The 19,568-nt window shown below is 39.7% G+C and overlaps 1 protein-coding gene across 4 annotated transcripts in view; it reads left to right on the plus strand.

Moving 5' to 3' along the window:
* Positions 1-17,962, plus strand: part of LOC124121291 (70 kDa neurofilament protein-like) — a 45,429-nt gene extending 27,467 nt beyond the window's left edge. The window contains exons 3-11 of one of the 4 annotated variants that reach the window (XM_046484271.2): positions 1,490-1,585; positions 5,859-6,020; positions 7,129-7,254; positions 8,385-8,605; positions 9,634-9,668; positions 13,059-13,216; positions 14,677-14,781; positions 15,296-15,412; positions 15,922-17,962. In XM_046484271.2, the coding sequence (XP_046340227.1) occupies positions 1,490-1,585; positions 5,859-6,020; positions 7,129-7,254; positions 8,385-8,605; positions 9,634-9,668; positions 13,059-13,216; positions 14,677-14,781; positions 15,296-15,412; positions 15,922-15,960 (1,059 nt within the window). In that variant the 3' untranslated portion in view covers positions 15,961-17,962. Of the gene's footprint in view, positions 1-1,489; positions 1,586-5,858; positions 6,021-7,128; positions 7,255-8,384; positions 8,606-9,633; positions 9,669-10,074; positions 10,991-13,058; positions 13,217-14,676; positions 14,782-15,295; positions 15,413-15,921 lie in introns of those variants that run through there. The other 3 variants (XM_046484269.2, XM_046484270.2, XM_046484272.2) reach the window with 3 other exon arrangements.
* The last annotated feature ends 1,606 nt before the right edge of the window (positions 17,963-19,568 follow it).

The following is a 19,568-nucleotide window of genomic DNA, read 5'->3' on the forward strand; positions in this document are numbered from 1 at the left end:
TGTGTAAAAGATAGCATTCCTATCAACAGTACGTCAAGAACTATGTTACCAGAACTACAACAAAATCATTTTATGACTGTAAACCACAAAGAAAATGTATACAAGGTCCAAGCTTGTGTATATACTGTGTTCACATCAGAAAGAATGTGAACGTTCCTTTCATAGATTAACCATAGACGAAAACCATGAATGGTGTTCCTTCAAGTGACAATGATCAGCATGTTATTCCAAGCAATAGATCACAAACATCTAGGTCAATAGCTTTTGGTCGTTTTTGCAACGTCAACACTTCTGATTTAACCCTAAGTCTTACATTGTGGCGTTACTACTCACATGAAAGTCGTCCATGCATGGATACTCATAACCCGTGAAGGGGACAGTTCGTACACCCGAATCTTGCCACGCGTTGAGATGACAAGGCAATAAGTCATATTATAACCATTAAGCAAACATTCAATATGATGATATACAAAATAATGTAATGGCATATACTTTACTTGACTTATTATAATTCAAACAACGTCTGTATTTTCTTCACAACATAATCTTTTCAACACACCTTCTGCTTTGCCACATTTTATTCAAAAACAGGATTCCCCATGCAATTATTCACATTTCAACTGTGAGGCATAATGGTTCTTTATTCTGGTTTGTCAAACAGTGATATGTGATTTTTGGGGATATGAATTATACGGAATAAAACTAGCCTGGTTGCCTTAACCTAGCACTGGATCATGATGACTGAAATGCATTTTATTTACATATTTTCTACAAAATCGCGTTTGATGAGTAACTTTATATGTTTATATTAATAATATGTTATCCTCCTTAGTGATAAGAAATGAATGTGGCTATGCAATTAATTGTCACTCAGATATAAACATGTAATATGCTTTTAGAAATGATGTGTCACTCTGCCCCCACAGACCGTGCATGGAACTGAACAACGACCATAAAGTAATCGTGATTGTTAAGTTTGGGTAGTCCTTGAATGAGAAAAAGTAAAAAATAATTGCGACTGCACTCACACAAAGAGCCAAACGTTCTAAGGTGTCATGACTGCAGAGATTATGAGTTCGTAACCAAGATTGAGTCTGTTCTGACCCTTGGTCTATTTGTTTGTTTTGACCAACTTTTTTAACATCTTCTATCAGATGTCTTTTTAGGCCCCCGTCAGCCTTTCAAAAACTGTCGCAATAATCCTGCAATATAGCTAAAAGCTGAGACCCGTACTCATCCTCTCGTACACCTTACTCCATCAAGCAATGGTTGCCTGTTCAAGCTATGTTACTCCGCGTTGTAGCAAAGCAAAGCTGGCTGTGATGTTCTAACCAATATTAGATTATGATCTAACTTAATATTGCCCTAATGTTATCCGATAATTACAACATGATGTCTTTCAACCAAACCATGGGCATATTGCTCTGGCGATATGCAATTTCCATATTGTGTACACTGCATGAGGTAACCACATTTGCTTACATTGCAGGATCTGAACAACGAGACTCTGGCTCGCATGGAGGCTGACAACAGACGCCAGACTTTGGCAGAGGAGATCGAGTTCCTCAAGGAGGTCCACGAACAGGTCAGTAAAATACTCCCAGAGTACAAGAGTACAGTTCTTGTGGATTCAGGGTGTAAGTTAGGTTCCCAACAACTCCTGCCGGTTGTTTGAGGGACTTAATGGACCCCCCGCAGTCCTTGGTTGATAAAATGTCACCGACTCCCGAAGGCATGGATCGGTGCTCATTATATCAATCACTGGATTGTATTATTATTTACAGGCAGCCGTCATATATATGTGGCGTTAAACAGAACAATATGATTGTGGCGCACAAGAAACAGGACAATACTTTGAAGATTTATCTACAACTAGTTTGGCAAAAGGTTTTCAAATAAATAATTTTTGATGCTGGACAAATGAAACAAACGTGTCAAAATCTGAATTTTCAAGGGATTTGCTTCACTTTGGGAACCGACAAAAACATTTCCAAACTTCCAAAAGAGTTTCTATGATTCATAACATCTAATTTAACATCAAAAGCGATCGCACATTTTTGTCTGAATCAGGCAATAATTAAAGCCATAGCTCACATGACTCGGCATCTTTAATGCATAATATTAGGAAATATGAACCAACGCGGAACCTGATTGTGAGTGATAGTATTAACACCAAGGAACTTAATTCCACACTCCGGCTGTACGGTCTCTGATCACAAACATCTTTAACTCCGGTATCGCGGAAGAATCCATTTTTACGGGAGAGTTAAAGTCTCGCCATCGCTCTCCATGGAGCTGTTTGATGAATCACTTCAGACGTGTTGGGTGAATGCTGCCATCTAGTCGTAAAAGTGGAAACTTTCATCAATTGCTTGAATGATTTGCCATGACAACGCACAGACACTGCTGCCACAAACCATTAATATTTCAGGGCTGAATGAACACAAATACCGTTCTTGTTTATTCCTTGGTCGATTCACATCCTTGTCTCATCACACTGCATCATCTCTCCTCATCCTCGGTGGTTGTAATATGTTCCAATATGATGGAGACTCAATAAGGACAAATTGAAAGTAGCATGGTTCAAGGCTTTCTCACGGTGCATGCAGGTGCCAGTGAGTGCTGCATGAGTGAACCTTTTCTGAATCTGTTTTGTCTCAACGGATGTTAACCTCTTGATCTGACACACAATCTGATCCATTAAAAAAGACTCGAATACATCAATGCAACATGGAACATCTGACCTTAGGTGGGGCACGGCTGCCCCAGTCGTCTAAGGCGCCGCGATTCGCTGTGCAGAGCTACGTCCCCTGGGCACGCCAGAAATATATGATTGTGGGTTCGAATCCCGGTTCGCCCCGATTGTTTCTAGGTTTGTCAGCACCATACTCGTGGGTTTCACCGAAGATGTAAACGTCTGAGACCTGTATCACTTCGGGCCTTCCTCCCACATTAAGCTGACACGTCGTGGTATACTGGAATAATGTTAAAAGCGGTGTTAAACCCAACTCACTCACTCACTCACTCACTCACTCTGACCTTAAGTCATGACAAGAACAAGGTTAACAGGCAATCTGGCACCACATTACGATTCAGAAAGGAAAAAAAGATTGCATGTCGAATGATACCACACAGATTTGGTGTAAGCATTATATCATACATTACTTCACATGTGATGATAAAGGACTCCAACGAGCGACACACAAAGGCTGGAAGACCTGAAGTAACACGTGTCCTAAAACACGGTGCCGTGAGCCTTGGTACAGCGCACAGGTCACAAACCAGGCAAGGTTAAGCAACGTCGGCTGCGGTTACTGAGACATGGATTGGTGACCATGTTCTACAGCTCTACTCCTTTACTCCTGTCTCCTTTACTCCTGTCTCCTTTACTCCTGTCTTCTTTACTCCTGTCTCCTTTACTCCTGTCTTCTTTACTCCTGTCTCCTTTACTCCTGTCTTCTTTACTCCTGTCTCCTTTACTCCTGTCTTCTTTACTCCTGTCTCCTTTACTCCTGTCTCCTTTACTCCTGTCTCCTTTACTCCTGTCTCCTTTACTCCTGTCTCCTTTACGCCTGTCTCTGGGGCATTGGTTCTGCCCAACCCTGAAGCATATGTATCACTTGTGGTGTCACCTTAGGCAAGGGGCCGCCTCCGTGGTCTTGTGGTAGAGCGTCCGCCCGGAGAGCGGAAGGTCCGGGGTTCGATCCCCGGCCGCGTCATACCAAAAGACGTTAAAAGATGGTACTTGTTGTTACCCTGTCTGGCGCTCGGCATTAAGGGGCTAAAACAAGGACTGGTCGGCTCGGAGTCAGTATACTGTGTCCGAGTGGGGTATTCATGTTAAACTGCGGCATGGTATCTCAGTGAGCTAGCACTATAAATCGGCATCAGTCCGGACTAGTACAAGCAGCCACACACACACATACACGTGCATGCACGTCGCTATATAAGTGCAATAATCTTGGACGCGATGTTAAACCCAATTTCACCTCACCTCACCTCACCTTAGGCAAGGGATTTTATTTTAAATATGCCTCTATTCAGACAACCGTGAATGAGCACCCAGTAGGATGAGATAGTTTTGTGACTATAAACCTTCTAGTGGCTCACATACAGCTTGGGTTGTATACTCCCAAGGGAGCTGAGAATTAAATAGAGAGTGAACACGGATACATTGACCGAGGTAATGATAATGCAGCGCTTCGAGATTGCATTGCGGATGGCAGTATGCCCATCACAAGCGGACAATTGTTATTTATTATTAATAATAACTATTAACGCAAGTCTCGTTTTAATCAGCGTTTGGAATGGCAGGTTGATGGCGTCCCTGAATCACATTAAGTTACTGTAATCAACATTCCACAATAGCATATTGCCCCTCACCGATTGTTCGAGGACAAATACTGCGCTGCTGAATGCTGACATAAACACACACAAACCATCCAACCATTTCGCTGAATCAGCTCACATGAATAATGTGAACAAGTACATGATCCTTTGAACATGTTATATGCACTGCATACCTCAACTACACCCATCCACCCGGGCGACCATACACCATCCCACTGTCATTGTCCCGTTTGTTTGTAGCCAGAAGCACGCTCAGACACACGTCCTGCGGCATTTTGGGATGGTCTGCTCCTTGTCGACATCCTCATGAATATTCATAGGACATGCTTTTGAGCTTTAGTTTCTATATTCAGTAGTATATAGTCAGCTGCATTTCTCTTTCTTTGTGAAATAACACAGTTCAGAGAATATATTTCATCCAAAGGATGCAATCAATAGACACGAAACAGACTTGGTGGTTGCTAAGCTGTTCGGCTCACTTCACACGTTGTCAGTGTGACCTTATCTCAGGGGGAGGCCTCGTGAAGGCCTCAGTCAGGTGGAGCGGTGTAAATAAGTCAGGTGATGCCGGAGGAATGAATGCTTCCTCCATAAAATTCTCCAAGCTGATGTATCCATCCCCCTGGGAATGTCCCACTATATGGTTGCAATAGAGTTGCTACGCAATGCTATATTGCAGACCGGTGTTTAATTACTTTCAGAGCGTTTGTTGAATTAATAATCTATAAACGCGAGGCGTTTTTTCGTTTCTATTTTCATGATTTGCACGTAGTTATGTAATCCGGATTGCGTGCAGTGACGATGAAAGAGATCACGTGAGCTCTTGATGGTTGGAATGTCTGTGATCACGTTCCCCTGTTCAAGTCGATACATTTCGTGTTACTGCATCAGTTAGACAGATTACAGCATCAATCACGACTCGCGTAACGCGTGACCATCTATACTGCAGGAGTTGTCTCCCTTGATAGAAATTTTACGGACGGTAAATGTGACAACTCAAAATAAGTGTATAAAGTAATGGAAACTTTATATAATGACTATTTGTTCGGTTTTGTAATGATCGAAATGGCAGAATCATTCATCCTGTAATGAGACCTGATCAAATTAAATGTGAATTCAAGAAGGCTGTATTCAAACAAAGCGTTTTGGCTGCTACTACTGTGGAAGGAATGGGTGCTTACCCCATAGTCCAGATATACAAATAAACCGCAAATATATCCTGAGCTGGGTACCAGTTTGATTAAAGTTATAGTGGCGTCGCATGGTGTACTAGTCTAGTTCTGTGCAGAGTTACCTCCCTGTGCTGTGTCAGGATCCTGTTATTACAGTGTATAATCCAAGATGCGCCCTCCATACCCGTGCTTGTGGCTTTCACAAAAACATTGAACGTTTAAGATCTACATCACCTCCCATATGAAGCTGACATGCCGTGATATAAATATAAGCAATGTTCAAAACGACGATAAACAGCACACTCACTCATTTATTTTCATTGTTTTTCTTAATAGGAGCTGAAGGAGCTGGCAGCCCTGGCGTACCGTGACACCACCGCTGAGAACCGCGAGTTCTGGAAGAATGAGCTGTCACAGGCCATCAGAGACATCCAGAACGAGTACGACGCCAAGTGTGACCAGATCAAGGGAGAAATGGAAGCGTACTACAACCTCAAGGTAACTAACATACTGCAATACACCAAACAGCGAAACCCCGCTAGTACGAAACTATGGAATTCCAGAATGGACATTGTCGCAAAAAGTTACAATATTAACCAAAACGCGACATATTGACCCATTCCCACATCGTCAATAGTCAACTTTTACCTAATGTTGAACAATATTTTAGCAGTCCCAGCCTTTTTGTCTTCATTGTGAGGTTCAGTCGAGCATGTGCTTTCAACAAAGATTTAGAAGAGTGTCATACGACTCTTAGTCAAATGTTACAACAGGCCTCAGTGAAGCTTTCGAAACGTTTTATGGCATTTCCAAATTTGACTCATCACTCACAAAAATTAGCAACCCATGCTTGCAGTAAAAGGTGACTATGCTTGTCGTAAAAGGCGACTAACGGGATCGGGTGGTCAGGCTCGCTGACTTGGTTGATGCATGTCATCGATCCCCATTGCGTGGATCAATGCTCATGATTTTAATCACTGGATTGTCTGGTCCAGACTCGATTATTTACAGACCGCCGTCATATAGCTTGAATATTGCTGAGTGCGGCGTAAAACAACAAACAAACCAACCAACCAACTCACAAAAATGATGTCCGATGCAATTCTCTATTTGATTTGTACTATATAGTCCTGTGTTCAGCTGAACACTTCACATGTCTTTACATGTGTGATTTATTTGATGCATGCTAATGATAAAGTCGGGATCATACAATGGACTCTGCTTTTAACAGAGATTTCTAATGAGTATTGAAAGGGTTTTGTTGCTTTTAATGAATAATACTTTTGAACTTTACAAAAGGGCGACAACGCGACAATGTCTCTTCAGATATTCCCAGGCAATCCCCACTCGGGCTAATATTGTCAGGAACATCTATGTATAATTATTGAGACAAGACTACGTCCCTTTATTTGTTAATCCTCGATCTTACCAGGAATGGGGCTTCAATGTATTTCCTCAAGTAAGATGTCATTGATTAGACAGAACCTGTTCAGGAGGAAGTTTAAATTTGAATCTTTGTTCATAAAATCAAAAGTGACGTAACGCTTAAATATGAACAAACAGACTCTAAAATAGACTTCTGTTAAAGTGTGACTCTATGATCTAGGTCCAGGAGTTCCGCACCGGGGCGACCAAACACAACATGGAGGTCACACACGCCAAGGAGGAATCCAAGAAATACATCAAGCAACTCTCCGACTCCCGTGCCCGGCTTGCGGACCTCGAGGCTAGAGTAAGTAGCTCTTACGTGCATTTTGGAATTGTTTACATGTTAAAAGAACAATATATGAAACACACCAAAGAAGTCGACACATGTATTTCAAAGACCGTACATGTGCAACAGTTACGTGCGCTTCAGATGTCACGAGTGCTACATGTTCTTGAAGTGAATGAGTGTTAAAAGACACCTTACATATTAACCATTTATAAGAGACTTTCAGAAGCAGAAGCATGAAATTATTGTTTCATACTCTGTGGTCTAGTGGTCGAGCGTACGCCCGGAGAGCGGAAGGTCGGGGTTCGATGCCCGGCCGCGTCATACCAAAATACGTTAAAACATTGTACTTGTTGTTACCCTGCCTGGTGCTCGGCATTAAGGGGCTCAAACAAGGACTGGTCGGCTCGGAGTCAGTATACTGTGTCTGAATGGGGTATTCATATGAAACTGCGACATGGTATCTCAGTGGGCTAGCACTATAAATTCGCTATTAGTCCGAACTGTTACAACAGCCACACACACGTGCATGCACGTCGCTATATAAGTGCAATAATCATCAACGCGACGTTAAACCCAATTTTAAACCTTACCTCAAAATGAAACTTAGCGTAACCTTCCATGGTGCCTGAAAACACCACACAACATAACAACAATCTGTCTGTACAACACAACAACACTCAGTCTGTACAACACAACAACAATCTGTACAACACAACAACAATCTGTACAACACAACAACAATCTGTACATCACAACAACAATCTGTATATCACAACAACAATCAGTCTGTACAACACAACAACAACCTGTACAACACAACAACAATCAGTCTGTACAACACAACAACACTCAGTCTGTACAACACAACAACACTCTGTACAACACAACAACAATCAGTCTGTACAACACAACAACACTCAGTCTGTACAACACAACAACAACCTGTACAACACAACAACAATCAGTCTGTACAACACAACAACACTCAGTCTGTACAACACAACAACAATCTGTACAACACAACAACACTCAGTCTGTACAACACAACAACAACCTGTACAACACAACAACAATCTGTACAACACAACAACAACCTGTACAACACAACAACAATCTGTACAACACAACAACACTCTGACTTACAGAACAGCCAGCTGGAGAAGCAGTACCAGGAGCTGCTGAGAGAGATGGAACAGAAGGACCACGACCATGACCTTGAGACCAGCCAGCTGAAGGAGGAGATCACCAAGCTGAGGTCCGAGATGGAGAGCATCCTCCAGGAGCTTCAGACGCTCATGGACGCCAAACTGTCCCTTGAGCTGGAAATCGCTGCCTACAGGAAGCTCTTGGAGGGAGAAGAAACAAGGTGAGAAAAGTTTCAAGAATTGTTCCTTTGATCATCAATAGTTCGTTGAGCCAATGAGCACTTCGAGATGTCTTCTGACTCGAAATTACATTCCGGCATGATATAAAGTATTCATCCTGGCAGCATCTTTTGGCGATACTGAGAATTGCAGCTAAGATGATTTGAAGATAAAGATGAAGCTGTTACCACAGTAGAACGGCTATGGTCATACAAAGTACAAACCGTTTAAAATAATTATTTGTTTTGAAATAAGAAGTTTTGTGGTCTGTAAGAAAGTTGAAAGTGTTTTGAGATTGGTACTTTGTTATCACGTATGAAGACTGATTCTAAGAAAACTTCAATTTGATCATTGGGCAAATTTTTAGAACTTCATATCATCAAAGTAATAAAATTACTTCTTTCATTCTGATCTGAAATTCTGTAATTTTGTTTGAATTTGTCAGCAATTATTACCGCATGTATGAAAAAAGACACACGCATCAGTAAATGTTGTGATATAATTTTATTTACTGTTCGCTTACAATGCATTTTATATCAATTTCAACACTGTAAGTCAAATATTAAATCTAGTGTCAACGTTAGCATGGACATTGTGTGACGAATAATACAGCTGATCTGTGAAATACCTTTAGTTATCGCCCTATCTGTGATACTAATTTCAATATTTATATTTTCTTAGTGTCATTTACAATTGGAAGTAACTGTGGTAAAAGTGAATGCGAGTGTTTACTGGTTCATTTAAAATTAGCTGTCAGATGTTTTCTTTTGCGAATGTGAATGCCGTCGAGGTACATGGTTTGGTTTCAGTTTCTGTATTAGACATACAACTGCCAACCGCAACTACAGTTATTGATATCGGCTGTTGTCAAAAAATTACTGCAAGTGATTTCCTGTTTTAAGTGATATAATAAGTTGATTTTATGTGTCAAGAGAGATATGCATCTGACTCGTTGGTTGTATTTGTCAAGTGATATGATTGGTTTGTTTTTCTTGTCAAGTGATATGATTGGTTGATTTTGAATTTCTAGACAGTATTCCACAGCTGGCGACACGACCACTGCAGGTTAGACCTTGGTTTTCCCTATCAGTGGCAAATATTGCATTGTTTCGTCACATTCCGCGTGGATTTAGTTTTAGATCCTTTTCACTCTGTCAATGCAAAAAGCAACACCCTTTATTATTCAGTTCAGTTGCAGTTTTTTGTGGCCCTTGTCACCTCCAAATTCTGGCATACCCGTCAATTGAACATCAAAATTTTTATTTTTATTAAACCAAAGAATCTCAAAATCCTAATTCGGCTTTTTTAAGCCGGTAAAATGGACTATTTTTTTTACTAATTGACCGGTATGTTAGTCTACCCTGTCAGTGAGTCTTGTTCGTCTGTAGTAGATGGTTGTCTGGAAATTGCTTTTGTTTCTTGATGACCGGTGCAGGCGCATGTAGCGTTCACATGTTTATAAACATCTCAGGGAATACAATGTAAACGGCGTGGAGATTGACACTGAAGGGAAGGTTGTGAGAATCGTGACAACCAGAGTCGAGTCTTCTTCTTCGAGCTCAAGTCGACGCGCACGCTCTCCATCACCGGAGGAGGAGAAGGACCGACTAGAGGAGCCCCAAGGCTTGCCTGATCCTAAACCCGTTGAAGAGAGAGTTGAGGAGGCTAGTGCTTCCCCAAACGAGAGCCAGCCGGGAGAAGGTGGTGGTGACAAATCTCCCGGCGACAAGAAATCGGGTGATAATTAGGGTGTCAGGGTGGTAGGTGGACGTCACATGACCCATGTCACGTGGTCACCTGCATGCACAATATTGCGTCCTAAAATGTTGTCGCTTTTTTTTTAGCTTCAGTCCGCACCGATGAGTTCTGCTGACTATGTTGTGACTTGTGGCTCTTTGGTGTCTCCATTGATTTGTTATCAACTCTTTGCTCAACATTTATTTTGTTTTCATGCACTCTCTATCATGAAGACCATCATCCTACATGAGCTCATCCTCACGGAAATCCCGAGTTTCATCTAGTTCAATGTCGAGCCAGTCTACAACCCAATCAGGGAAGGGGGAAGATGCTAAACCCAAAGTGGAGGACGAGAAACAATCTGGTACTGAGCAGACTGCGTCGTCGTAAACCCAGACCACGAGTCCACAGCTGTGTCCACAATACTAACAAGTGTTCCCCTTCTAATATTGACATATCATTGACATTTGACCATTGACCTTTGACCTTTGTCTCACAGAGTCGGTTTACGGCAAGTCGTGGAGCAAGTTATGAACGTACAAAGTGATAGTTCTTCACGACTGGTTGACTATATCAACGCTGCCCAGTCTGGACATTTTGAAGTTGGGGGTGCGTATTAGACAACACAAGGAGGAGGATTAACCTGGGCTTATGCGCAACTAACAACCAGAAACGTCTTACGCATGTCTTTATCTGAGGAGTGTGGGATAGACACCTGTGCATGGGCATTATCCTTAATATCTTGCTTCCAATTTATCCACAAGTAGAATTTCTTAGACAGTTTGCTTTTGCTTCTCATGACGCCAGCATCTTTTTCTAACGTGCCAATTTTTCCCATCAGTTTTATGATCTCAAAAGCCCAAGCGGAGTGTGTATTTCTTGCCACCTTCTCGCTTAGTAAATGGCGTTAGCAGTGTTGATCGTGCTGCAGGTTAGCTTATCATATGTTTATAAGTATTCAATGTCTTTATTGTTATATGCTTAAAGTTGTGATAAGCTCTTTTGAGCTCATATGCATAACACATCTGTGATGTCCCATCATTCTTATAATACTCAAGGAAAATCTTTACATTTTTGCATAACTATACCTTCGTCATCACCCAGTTTTGGATTTTGTTTATTTTACATCCGCCTTTCAGGCACATTACGATTAAGAATCTCACGTTATTTGTCGGACATGTGTCGCACATATGGTTAGTGATCACTCAATAAATGGCATCAATTTCTCATACACTGCCATCCAATCGCTATTTCTTCTTCTCCTTCCCGTAGATGTAGTTTAACCGGTGAAAATATCATAAAACAACATCTTTGCCTGTAACGTCTGAGTTATTTCCCTTGTTGTCGATATGGTTTCCATGGCAATATCCCCCTAGATTGCTGCGATCTTGGGGAGCTTCTGTAAGCAGCAATTGAAATAAACTAACACCTCTAACATGTTGTTATTTTACAGAGGGAGATGATAGGACGCTCTTAGAAACATTGTTTCTGATAGCGATATATCAATACGAAGGAGAAACATGGATACCATACAAACAAATGGCATCTTTAATATATTACTCAAAAGAAGTTAAGGAACACCCAATGCCATGACAGATTAACTAAAGTCATATAAAACAATTCGGGTGTTCTTTAACTTGTTTTGTGGTCAACATGAAATGAATACTGCAGTGACATCTCGTTACTCGAACTCTGCTTTCTCGATTCCCTTGTTAAATCTGCATCAGCAAGTCTTTTTGCCATAATCCGCTTGTCTCGAACTACGGGTAACCCAATATCTATCCGATCCAGAACTTCGAAGTAACAAAGTTTCTCTGTAGGTGTTATATGTGAAATACTGAGATGAACATAATAAAGACACAAACATGTTTGTCATTTGCTGGTATGGTATTTTCTTGGGCGAGAATGATTGTCATACATTTCATCAAGGTAGCATATTGTATTGAGGTTCTTCCTGATTACCCGTAATTGACAATACGCTGGTGTAAAAATGTTATTTTTTATAAATGGATGCATTCATTCAGTGCGAATGTACCACAATACAAATTCCTTGAGAGATATTTGGCACATTGGTATTATGACTTTTATATAAAAAAATGATTTCGAGAAACCACCAAGTGTTCTTGGTCTAAGAGAATGTCCTCTTCAAAATGCCAGTTTGTGGTTCTTTGTAAAAGGAGGGACTTACTGTAACATTTGTGTTACAGGATAGTTACAGGATACACATTGTTCAACTTTACTCCCAAACCTCCTACTTACACCTAACCCTGGCGATGGACCCATTGATATATATTAATTAATTAATTAGATTTATGTGTTTTATTCACCATTTGCTCATGTCAAACATTAACCACAGTCACTATATTTACACACCCGCAAATTAACAAGGATAATTATATATATACTTTGGTAAGTATTGCATTGAGCTAACCATTTATTTATAGTTATCATAGCCATGAATTATTCTGAAATGAACAACATAAAGTCATGTTTTAATGTAAAACAAAGATAAAAGAGATGATACATGTAATTGTAAGCACATACCATTACAAAAATGATCTAAGTTATGTTTTGATTTAAACATGAATTAATGCTGCATGGTCGTTAATGATAAATAAATTTGATAACAAGTATGTGTGTGAAATATTTTCTATAAATGAAATTGAATTTGTGGACAATGATGAGGTGAGTAAGTTGTATCCATGTTGTCGTTGCCAGGAGATGCATCCCAAGTGTCGATGAAGATGATGCGAGGTGAAGTGTCTGCCAAGACGACGTATCAGCGAACCTCTACTGGCCCCGTCGTAGTCGCCTCAGTCGACCCCGAGGGCAAGTTCATCGTCCTTGAGAACACATCGTCAGGAACATCACGCAGGGTAAATCTAACCTTTCCCATTTCCATCGAGTCCCACGTACATGAACTGTTTGCTATTAAAGCCATACTTGCAGATGTAAAGATTCTGGAAGTTAAGGCTGACAACTATCAGGACAAAAAATCGATTCGGAATTTACTAACGAAGACGATGTGCCTAAAAAAAGTTGACCATTTTAAATAACAAACATTTTGGACATGAAACCTATGATTCACAATATGTCGCCAATAACCAGCCTTGCCTAACCATGAAACGTCTTTATGTACTTAACATGCTACCATTAACTGATAGTGTGACATATACTGAGCAAACGGAAACGGTTAGGAATCATGAATATTTTTGGAGATATGTTCATGAAATTGTGTGTTCGGTCTTCACTACAAAAAGTATCCCCAAAAATATTCATGATCCCTAACTCTTTTTGTTCATCATACATAATAAACTAGAGTTTTGAGACAATGGAAATGGCGTTAGAATGACTTGAATCCCACTTGCTGGGACTGCAATTGTTCCCGAGCCAGGCATATACACAATATAGGGGGGCACGGGTGGCCCAGTCGTCTAAGGCGCCGCGATTCGCTGTGCAGAGTTGCGTCCCTTGGGCACGCCAGAAACCTATGATTGTGGGTTCGAATCCCGGTTCGCCCCGATTATGTTTCTAGGTTTGTCAGCACCATACCCGTGCTCGTGGGTTTCACCGAAGTGGTAAACGTCTGAGACCTGCATCACTTCGGGCTTTCCTCCCACATTAAGCTGACACGCCGCGATATAACTGGAATACTGTTAAAAGCTGCGTTAAACCCAACTCACACACACACACACACAATATAGTTATACGAAATGCACCTGTGAAGATCCGGGGTAGAATAGGTCTTCAGCAACCCATACTTGCCGTAAAAGGCGACTATGCTTGTAGGAGGCAACTATTAAGGAGCTCAAACTACAGCGTGGTATGTAATGTAATATATCAATAAATACAAGCGAAAAAAACCTTTCCATATTTATAAGAAACTTCTACCAAAAGAAGAGTCGAGTGTACAATTCCGACTTTATAATGAGCATGCGTGCACCATCCCCATCAAATAGTGATGACACCAGGTGTTCACGAACCAAGGATGTTTACAGAACGCGAACATTTGATGGGGCTGGTGTTACTTCTTTGAGAGGATTTTACATGTTTGAGCACTTAGTAAGGATAAGACGTATGGATGAACAACTTCTTTATTACAATTAGGAGCGACGTTTCGGTGTCGGTTCTAACATCGTAATCAAGCATCACTTGCTTGATAACGTCGCTGCTAATGGTAATAAAGAAGTTTTAATCCACATATCCTATCCTTACTCGTTGTGTTGTTAAAACAGGTTCCAACAGTTAAGAAGTATGTGTGGATGGATTACCTTCCTTTCATTAATATTGAGCATCCATGTTGTGCGTATATGTATCGGGCTTTACTTTTCTTCAGGATGTCGACCTCGACAGGTACAGACTTGAGAGGGACTTGGACTCCAAGAGAAAACTGTCATACACCTTCAGAAACTTCTCACTGAAGGCCGGGAAACAAGTCAAGGTAATGGACACGTTGAGAAACGTCTATGGCTTGTGTAAGGACCGCAAGGTCCACTATCTCCGTGACCTGAAACCATTGCTCCTAAAGGCACCTGTACTTTGTCAGTGCAACATGTGTCCTGGCTCTTCGGAGTGGTAGCCAGAAACTGCTTGATGCATACATGCATCGTAATGCATTTTATGCTAATATTATTAATATTGTCTTGGTAATAATTGGCAATACAGCTGTTTCTATTATAAGAATGATAAATTTTGTAGAAAATGAACATATAATTATAAAGAAAAACTAGGTTTGGGTAAATATTAATTATATGTGCAATGTATTTTTCTTTTTTCTTTTGTCATTTATTTTACTAAATGTCAATAAGCCGTGTACATTGTTGAAGAGAGCAACCTTATCATATGGAGACAAACATATTTACGAGCTTATCCAATGCCATCGATATAGGCAATTACCTTTCCATGAACGTGTGACACAACAAGCATATATTCAAAAGTATCACCTTTTCTTGTAGATCTGGGCCAAGGGGTCTTCAACGAGCGCCGGTCTGAACGACCTGGTGTTCCGTGACGCCGATACGTGGGGAACAGGATCCAACATCACCACTACCCTCATCAATGAGAAGGGCGAGGTACGTACATGTATTATGGTCAAGACTCCACGTCAGCATGCTGGTTGTCATGACCGAATAACTATTGCAGATAATATACTTCAGGGGTACATTTGTGTCAACGATTGGAACCTGTTTTATACATAATTGTTTTGAGATAAATTACTTTGATTAACACGGCACTGAAATAAGGCTAATATTGAAAACAAGTTACTCCTGTCATTGTTTTCGATTGTTGAAATTACAGCTTTTGTCTGGTTAAATAAAAGCTATTTAACGTCCCGGGGTTCTTACGTTGAAAGGTTTTGCTTCAAAATGATTAAACTTTTTTATAAACAATATCTGTGTAAAAAATCATGTTTAGTGACAAAAGCGAGACCCACTCAACATGGATTGGTCTGTCGACGGCGTGGGGTTTTCAACAGGTATCCCCAAGAATATAATCCGCACTTCCTCTTTGACCCATTGTTAATGTCGGTAGATTTCGTGACCTCTTCTTTTTAAATTCACTCAAATAAATTGTCTTGCAGGAGAAGGCCTGTCACATCCAGAAGACCAACTACTCCTAAACGTTCCCAAGCACTGCCATGTCACGCCACCAGAGGGCGCACCTGTCTAAGCTGTAGTCATCTTCAGCAAAAGCTACCTATCCTCTGTTTATATTGAGTTAGAATATAGCTAGAGATTTCAATTGTTCCAGTCCAGATTAAAAAAACAACATGTGTATGGTAATATCGCCTTTTGAGTATCATCGTGGACTTATTTAATTTCCATGCTTTTGTATCAACCATATTTATGACAATACTCTCCTGAACCATTCTATGTTGATTAGTTGGAAAATACTTTAAGTTTAGAATTTTAGAAAAGCGCATGACGATTATCTACCAGCGCTTGTGTTTACGTCTTTCAGTTCAATACTTTATGTGGTGCTACCGTATCAACTGGATGATTACATTGTGGTTGTGAAACTAACAATCCAAACAATGTATCCCTTGTACATCTTTTGATTCAAATTCTTTGTTCAAAAAGGGTAGATAACTCTGCTTTTATTGTATCTCAGGCGTTTCTTGATGTACCAGATCTGTTTGTAATATATTAAAGATTTTCAAAGAACACATCTTATATACTTTTTGCAAACTATTTTTTCATAATATTTACCATTATATGATATTGTTTTCATCTAGCCTTATGCATTTAAAGAGAATTACAGTTATGTCTAGGCAGCATATCATCTGTAGAATAGAACTAGGGGGGTCCACTCTGATTGACACAAATTCATCACATACACGTACTGTATGGTTTGACAATTACAATTGTCTTAAATGACGGACAATTAAATTCAATATTTAAAATTAAACTTAAATTTAAAATTTAAATTAAAGGTACAGTGAAGTAGCACGGGTGACATCTGCCTAACCGTCTTGGTTCAGAAACTCTTCAGTGTGACCTGTGTCTCCCTCATAAGCTATACAGTGAAAGTACCAATAAACCTATCCAGAACCAATCAGGTAGAATTGTTACCATCGGGTATTGATTGCCATTAAGAAGAAACAGGCCACTACTTCTACCCTAGACAAGACTGCGGTCGTTTATGTGGACATTTGCTTAATTGGAGATACCCTCTCATAGAAACTCTTCTCCAAACCATGGCAGTTTCGCGGAGTAAAGCAAACAGCCCTGGGACTTGGGAACATGGAAGCTCTAACGATGGTGGTTGGTTCGCTTGGACATTGCCTCTGAGAAAGTAATGTCATTTCTTCTTAACATTTTCTTTTAAGATCTTTTCACAATAGCATAATATGTTCCCTAGGAAAATACGATGGAATCTTATACCAATCTTCTTAAAACCTTTACTCCAAATTTGGAAGTCGGATTGTTTTTTTAACTAAACCCGATGTATGTTTCAAACCATTTCTTTGTTGTTATTCTAATGATCTCATAATCTGCTCACGCGTTGTTTACAAGTTGCATTCAATGGCTTGGTTGTCGTTAATTTGAAGTGTTGATGCCTTGTGTTGTGCCCAGATTTGATCTATTAAGCACAAACATGCATTTTAACTCACGCGCAGCTGATGGCGACGAAAGATATTCATTGTCCGAAACAAAAATGCCGAATTTTACATTCGTATTTTCAAATTTTTAAATATTTTGTATTTTTTCATTCTAGCGCCTAAGATGCCTAAAGCTTGTAATATGTACACCTGTTGAAATGTGCATGAATAGTTTGTGTAGAGGTAATGCAAAGACAGCACGCATTCCAATTAAATTTCATTTTAAATTATTTAAATTGAACACTATTTGAACATGGATAATATTATAATAATACATTGTACATTGAAATATTTTAATACTATGATAAAACATTCAAGTGATGCGTGCTGTACGTGTGAATATGGTGATAGTGCACTTTACTAACCCTTGTGAGCTGTTTGTAGATACATCCTATTTCGTACGGCCGTCAGAATATGGCTCTGCCTGCGTGTTCTGTGCACCCTGTCGATATCACGTAAGGCATGTGCCCGTAATGTTATTGTACCTATGCTTTTTAAGCATAATAAACTATTAACAATATATACTCTGTGTTATATATCTTCATATTTTACTGTTTCATGCAGTTATGCACAATCTCATCAATTATATCTTGAACACTGAACCCACTCAACTTAAGGGGGGTATGTTGTATGGAATTGACCAGGCATCTTCGTTGGTCTTTGAACTCTTGTGTTCATTCTATTCACAAGGTATACTCTTCTCGTTTAGCACTACATTACTGCTTGTCATTTCTAATTGTGACATCTAGCCATTGTCCATTGTCTCTAGTAATGAAGTTTTAAAGCAAAGAGTTAGCCTGTCAAAGGCCAAGGGGCACAAAGCTTGTGGCTATCAACGGTGATATACTATACAAAAAAGTTGAAAAATGATGACATTTAGGGAATATGGATTTATAAACCGCACATTTCAAGTGAGACTCTTTTATCTAACGTGCGTGTTATTTAACGCGTGTGTTATATATGAGAATACATTATAAAAGGACACGCTACGCAAATTCAAACTGGACCCAGTATGTGACACACACAACACAGATTTAAAGGGTCAATGGATGGGCGGTGAGTCTGACTACAAATGAATTAAAACGTCTTCCTGGTCTATAATTAATGATGTTGCACATTTGATATTTTTGGATATTTTAGGTACAATTATTTTGAAAACACCCACGACGTTTCTCCATACTGCCGGACAGCCCATGTTCATTCTGGTCGGCATGTTGGGTTCTTGCACAGCACACTTTCCAGACCGAAACCCTGTAATTGCATGATCTACATTGCACACTAATTGAACACTTATACAATATATGATACCTTTTATCATTTATCCTTCTGACTCTAGATATTCACACGTATAATGCGCTGATTGACACTAATTGCACAATGCAAGATATACATATAATATTAATTAAATAAAGTTCGTTGTATCGTTAAGGTATATTGTTGAGTCCCAGCCGAATCCTGACCGATGCTTTGGACACATGTTAACGTTCACATCCCGTTGTCTCGATCTACGGATAAGTTCGAGTGTACGCGTTTTTCGCATCTTACATATTACCTAGCTGCTCACTATACATAACATTAACATAACCACAATCATGATCCTAACTTACGATAAACCGGTACTTATTATTATTATTTTTTTTATTTTTTTTATTTTTTTTATTATTTTTATTATTATTATTCATTTATATACCGCACATATTCAGATACTATATAAAGTATTTGCTCAAATACCTTTTTCCATTTATTAACTTCTAATGTAAGAATTAGGATGCGGAATGTACAGCATTGTGCCAAAACAGCCGGATTTTTTCAAACATATTATTATGGCAATGTACTTATGCCATAAGCGGTGTAAGGGTTCATTTTTTCACAAGCACAGTATTGATATCGTTACGTGTCCCACATCGAAACTATATGTTAACCCAGAAATCTGTACGTGAAATAACCAACAACTAACCAACAAATGGTGTAGAATTAACATTTATATTACACAATTTACTAGGTATACAAATCACCGCAAATAACTACACAGCAATTACAATGGCAGTTAACAATAGAATGGTATTGCAATATTCAATGGCAATATATAATATGAATGCAGTGGCCAGTTTGAAATACACAAATAG

This window comes from Haliotis rufescens, unplaced genomic scaffold, assembly GCF_023055435.1.
Source record: "Haliotis rufescens isolate VD_foot unplaced genomic scaffold, xgHalRufe1.0.p SCAF_8, whole genome shotgun sequence".
Classification (NCBI taxonomy): Eukaryota; Metazoa; Mollusca; class Gastropoda; order Lepetellida; family Haliotidae; genus Haliotis; species Haliotis rufescens.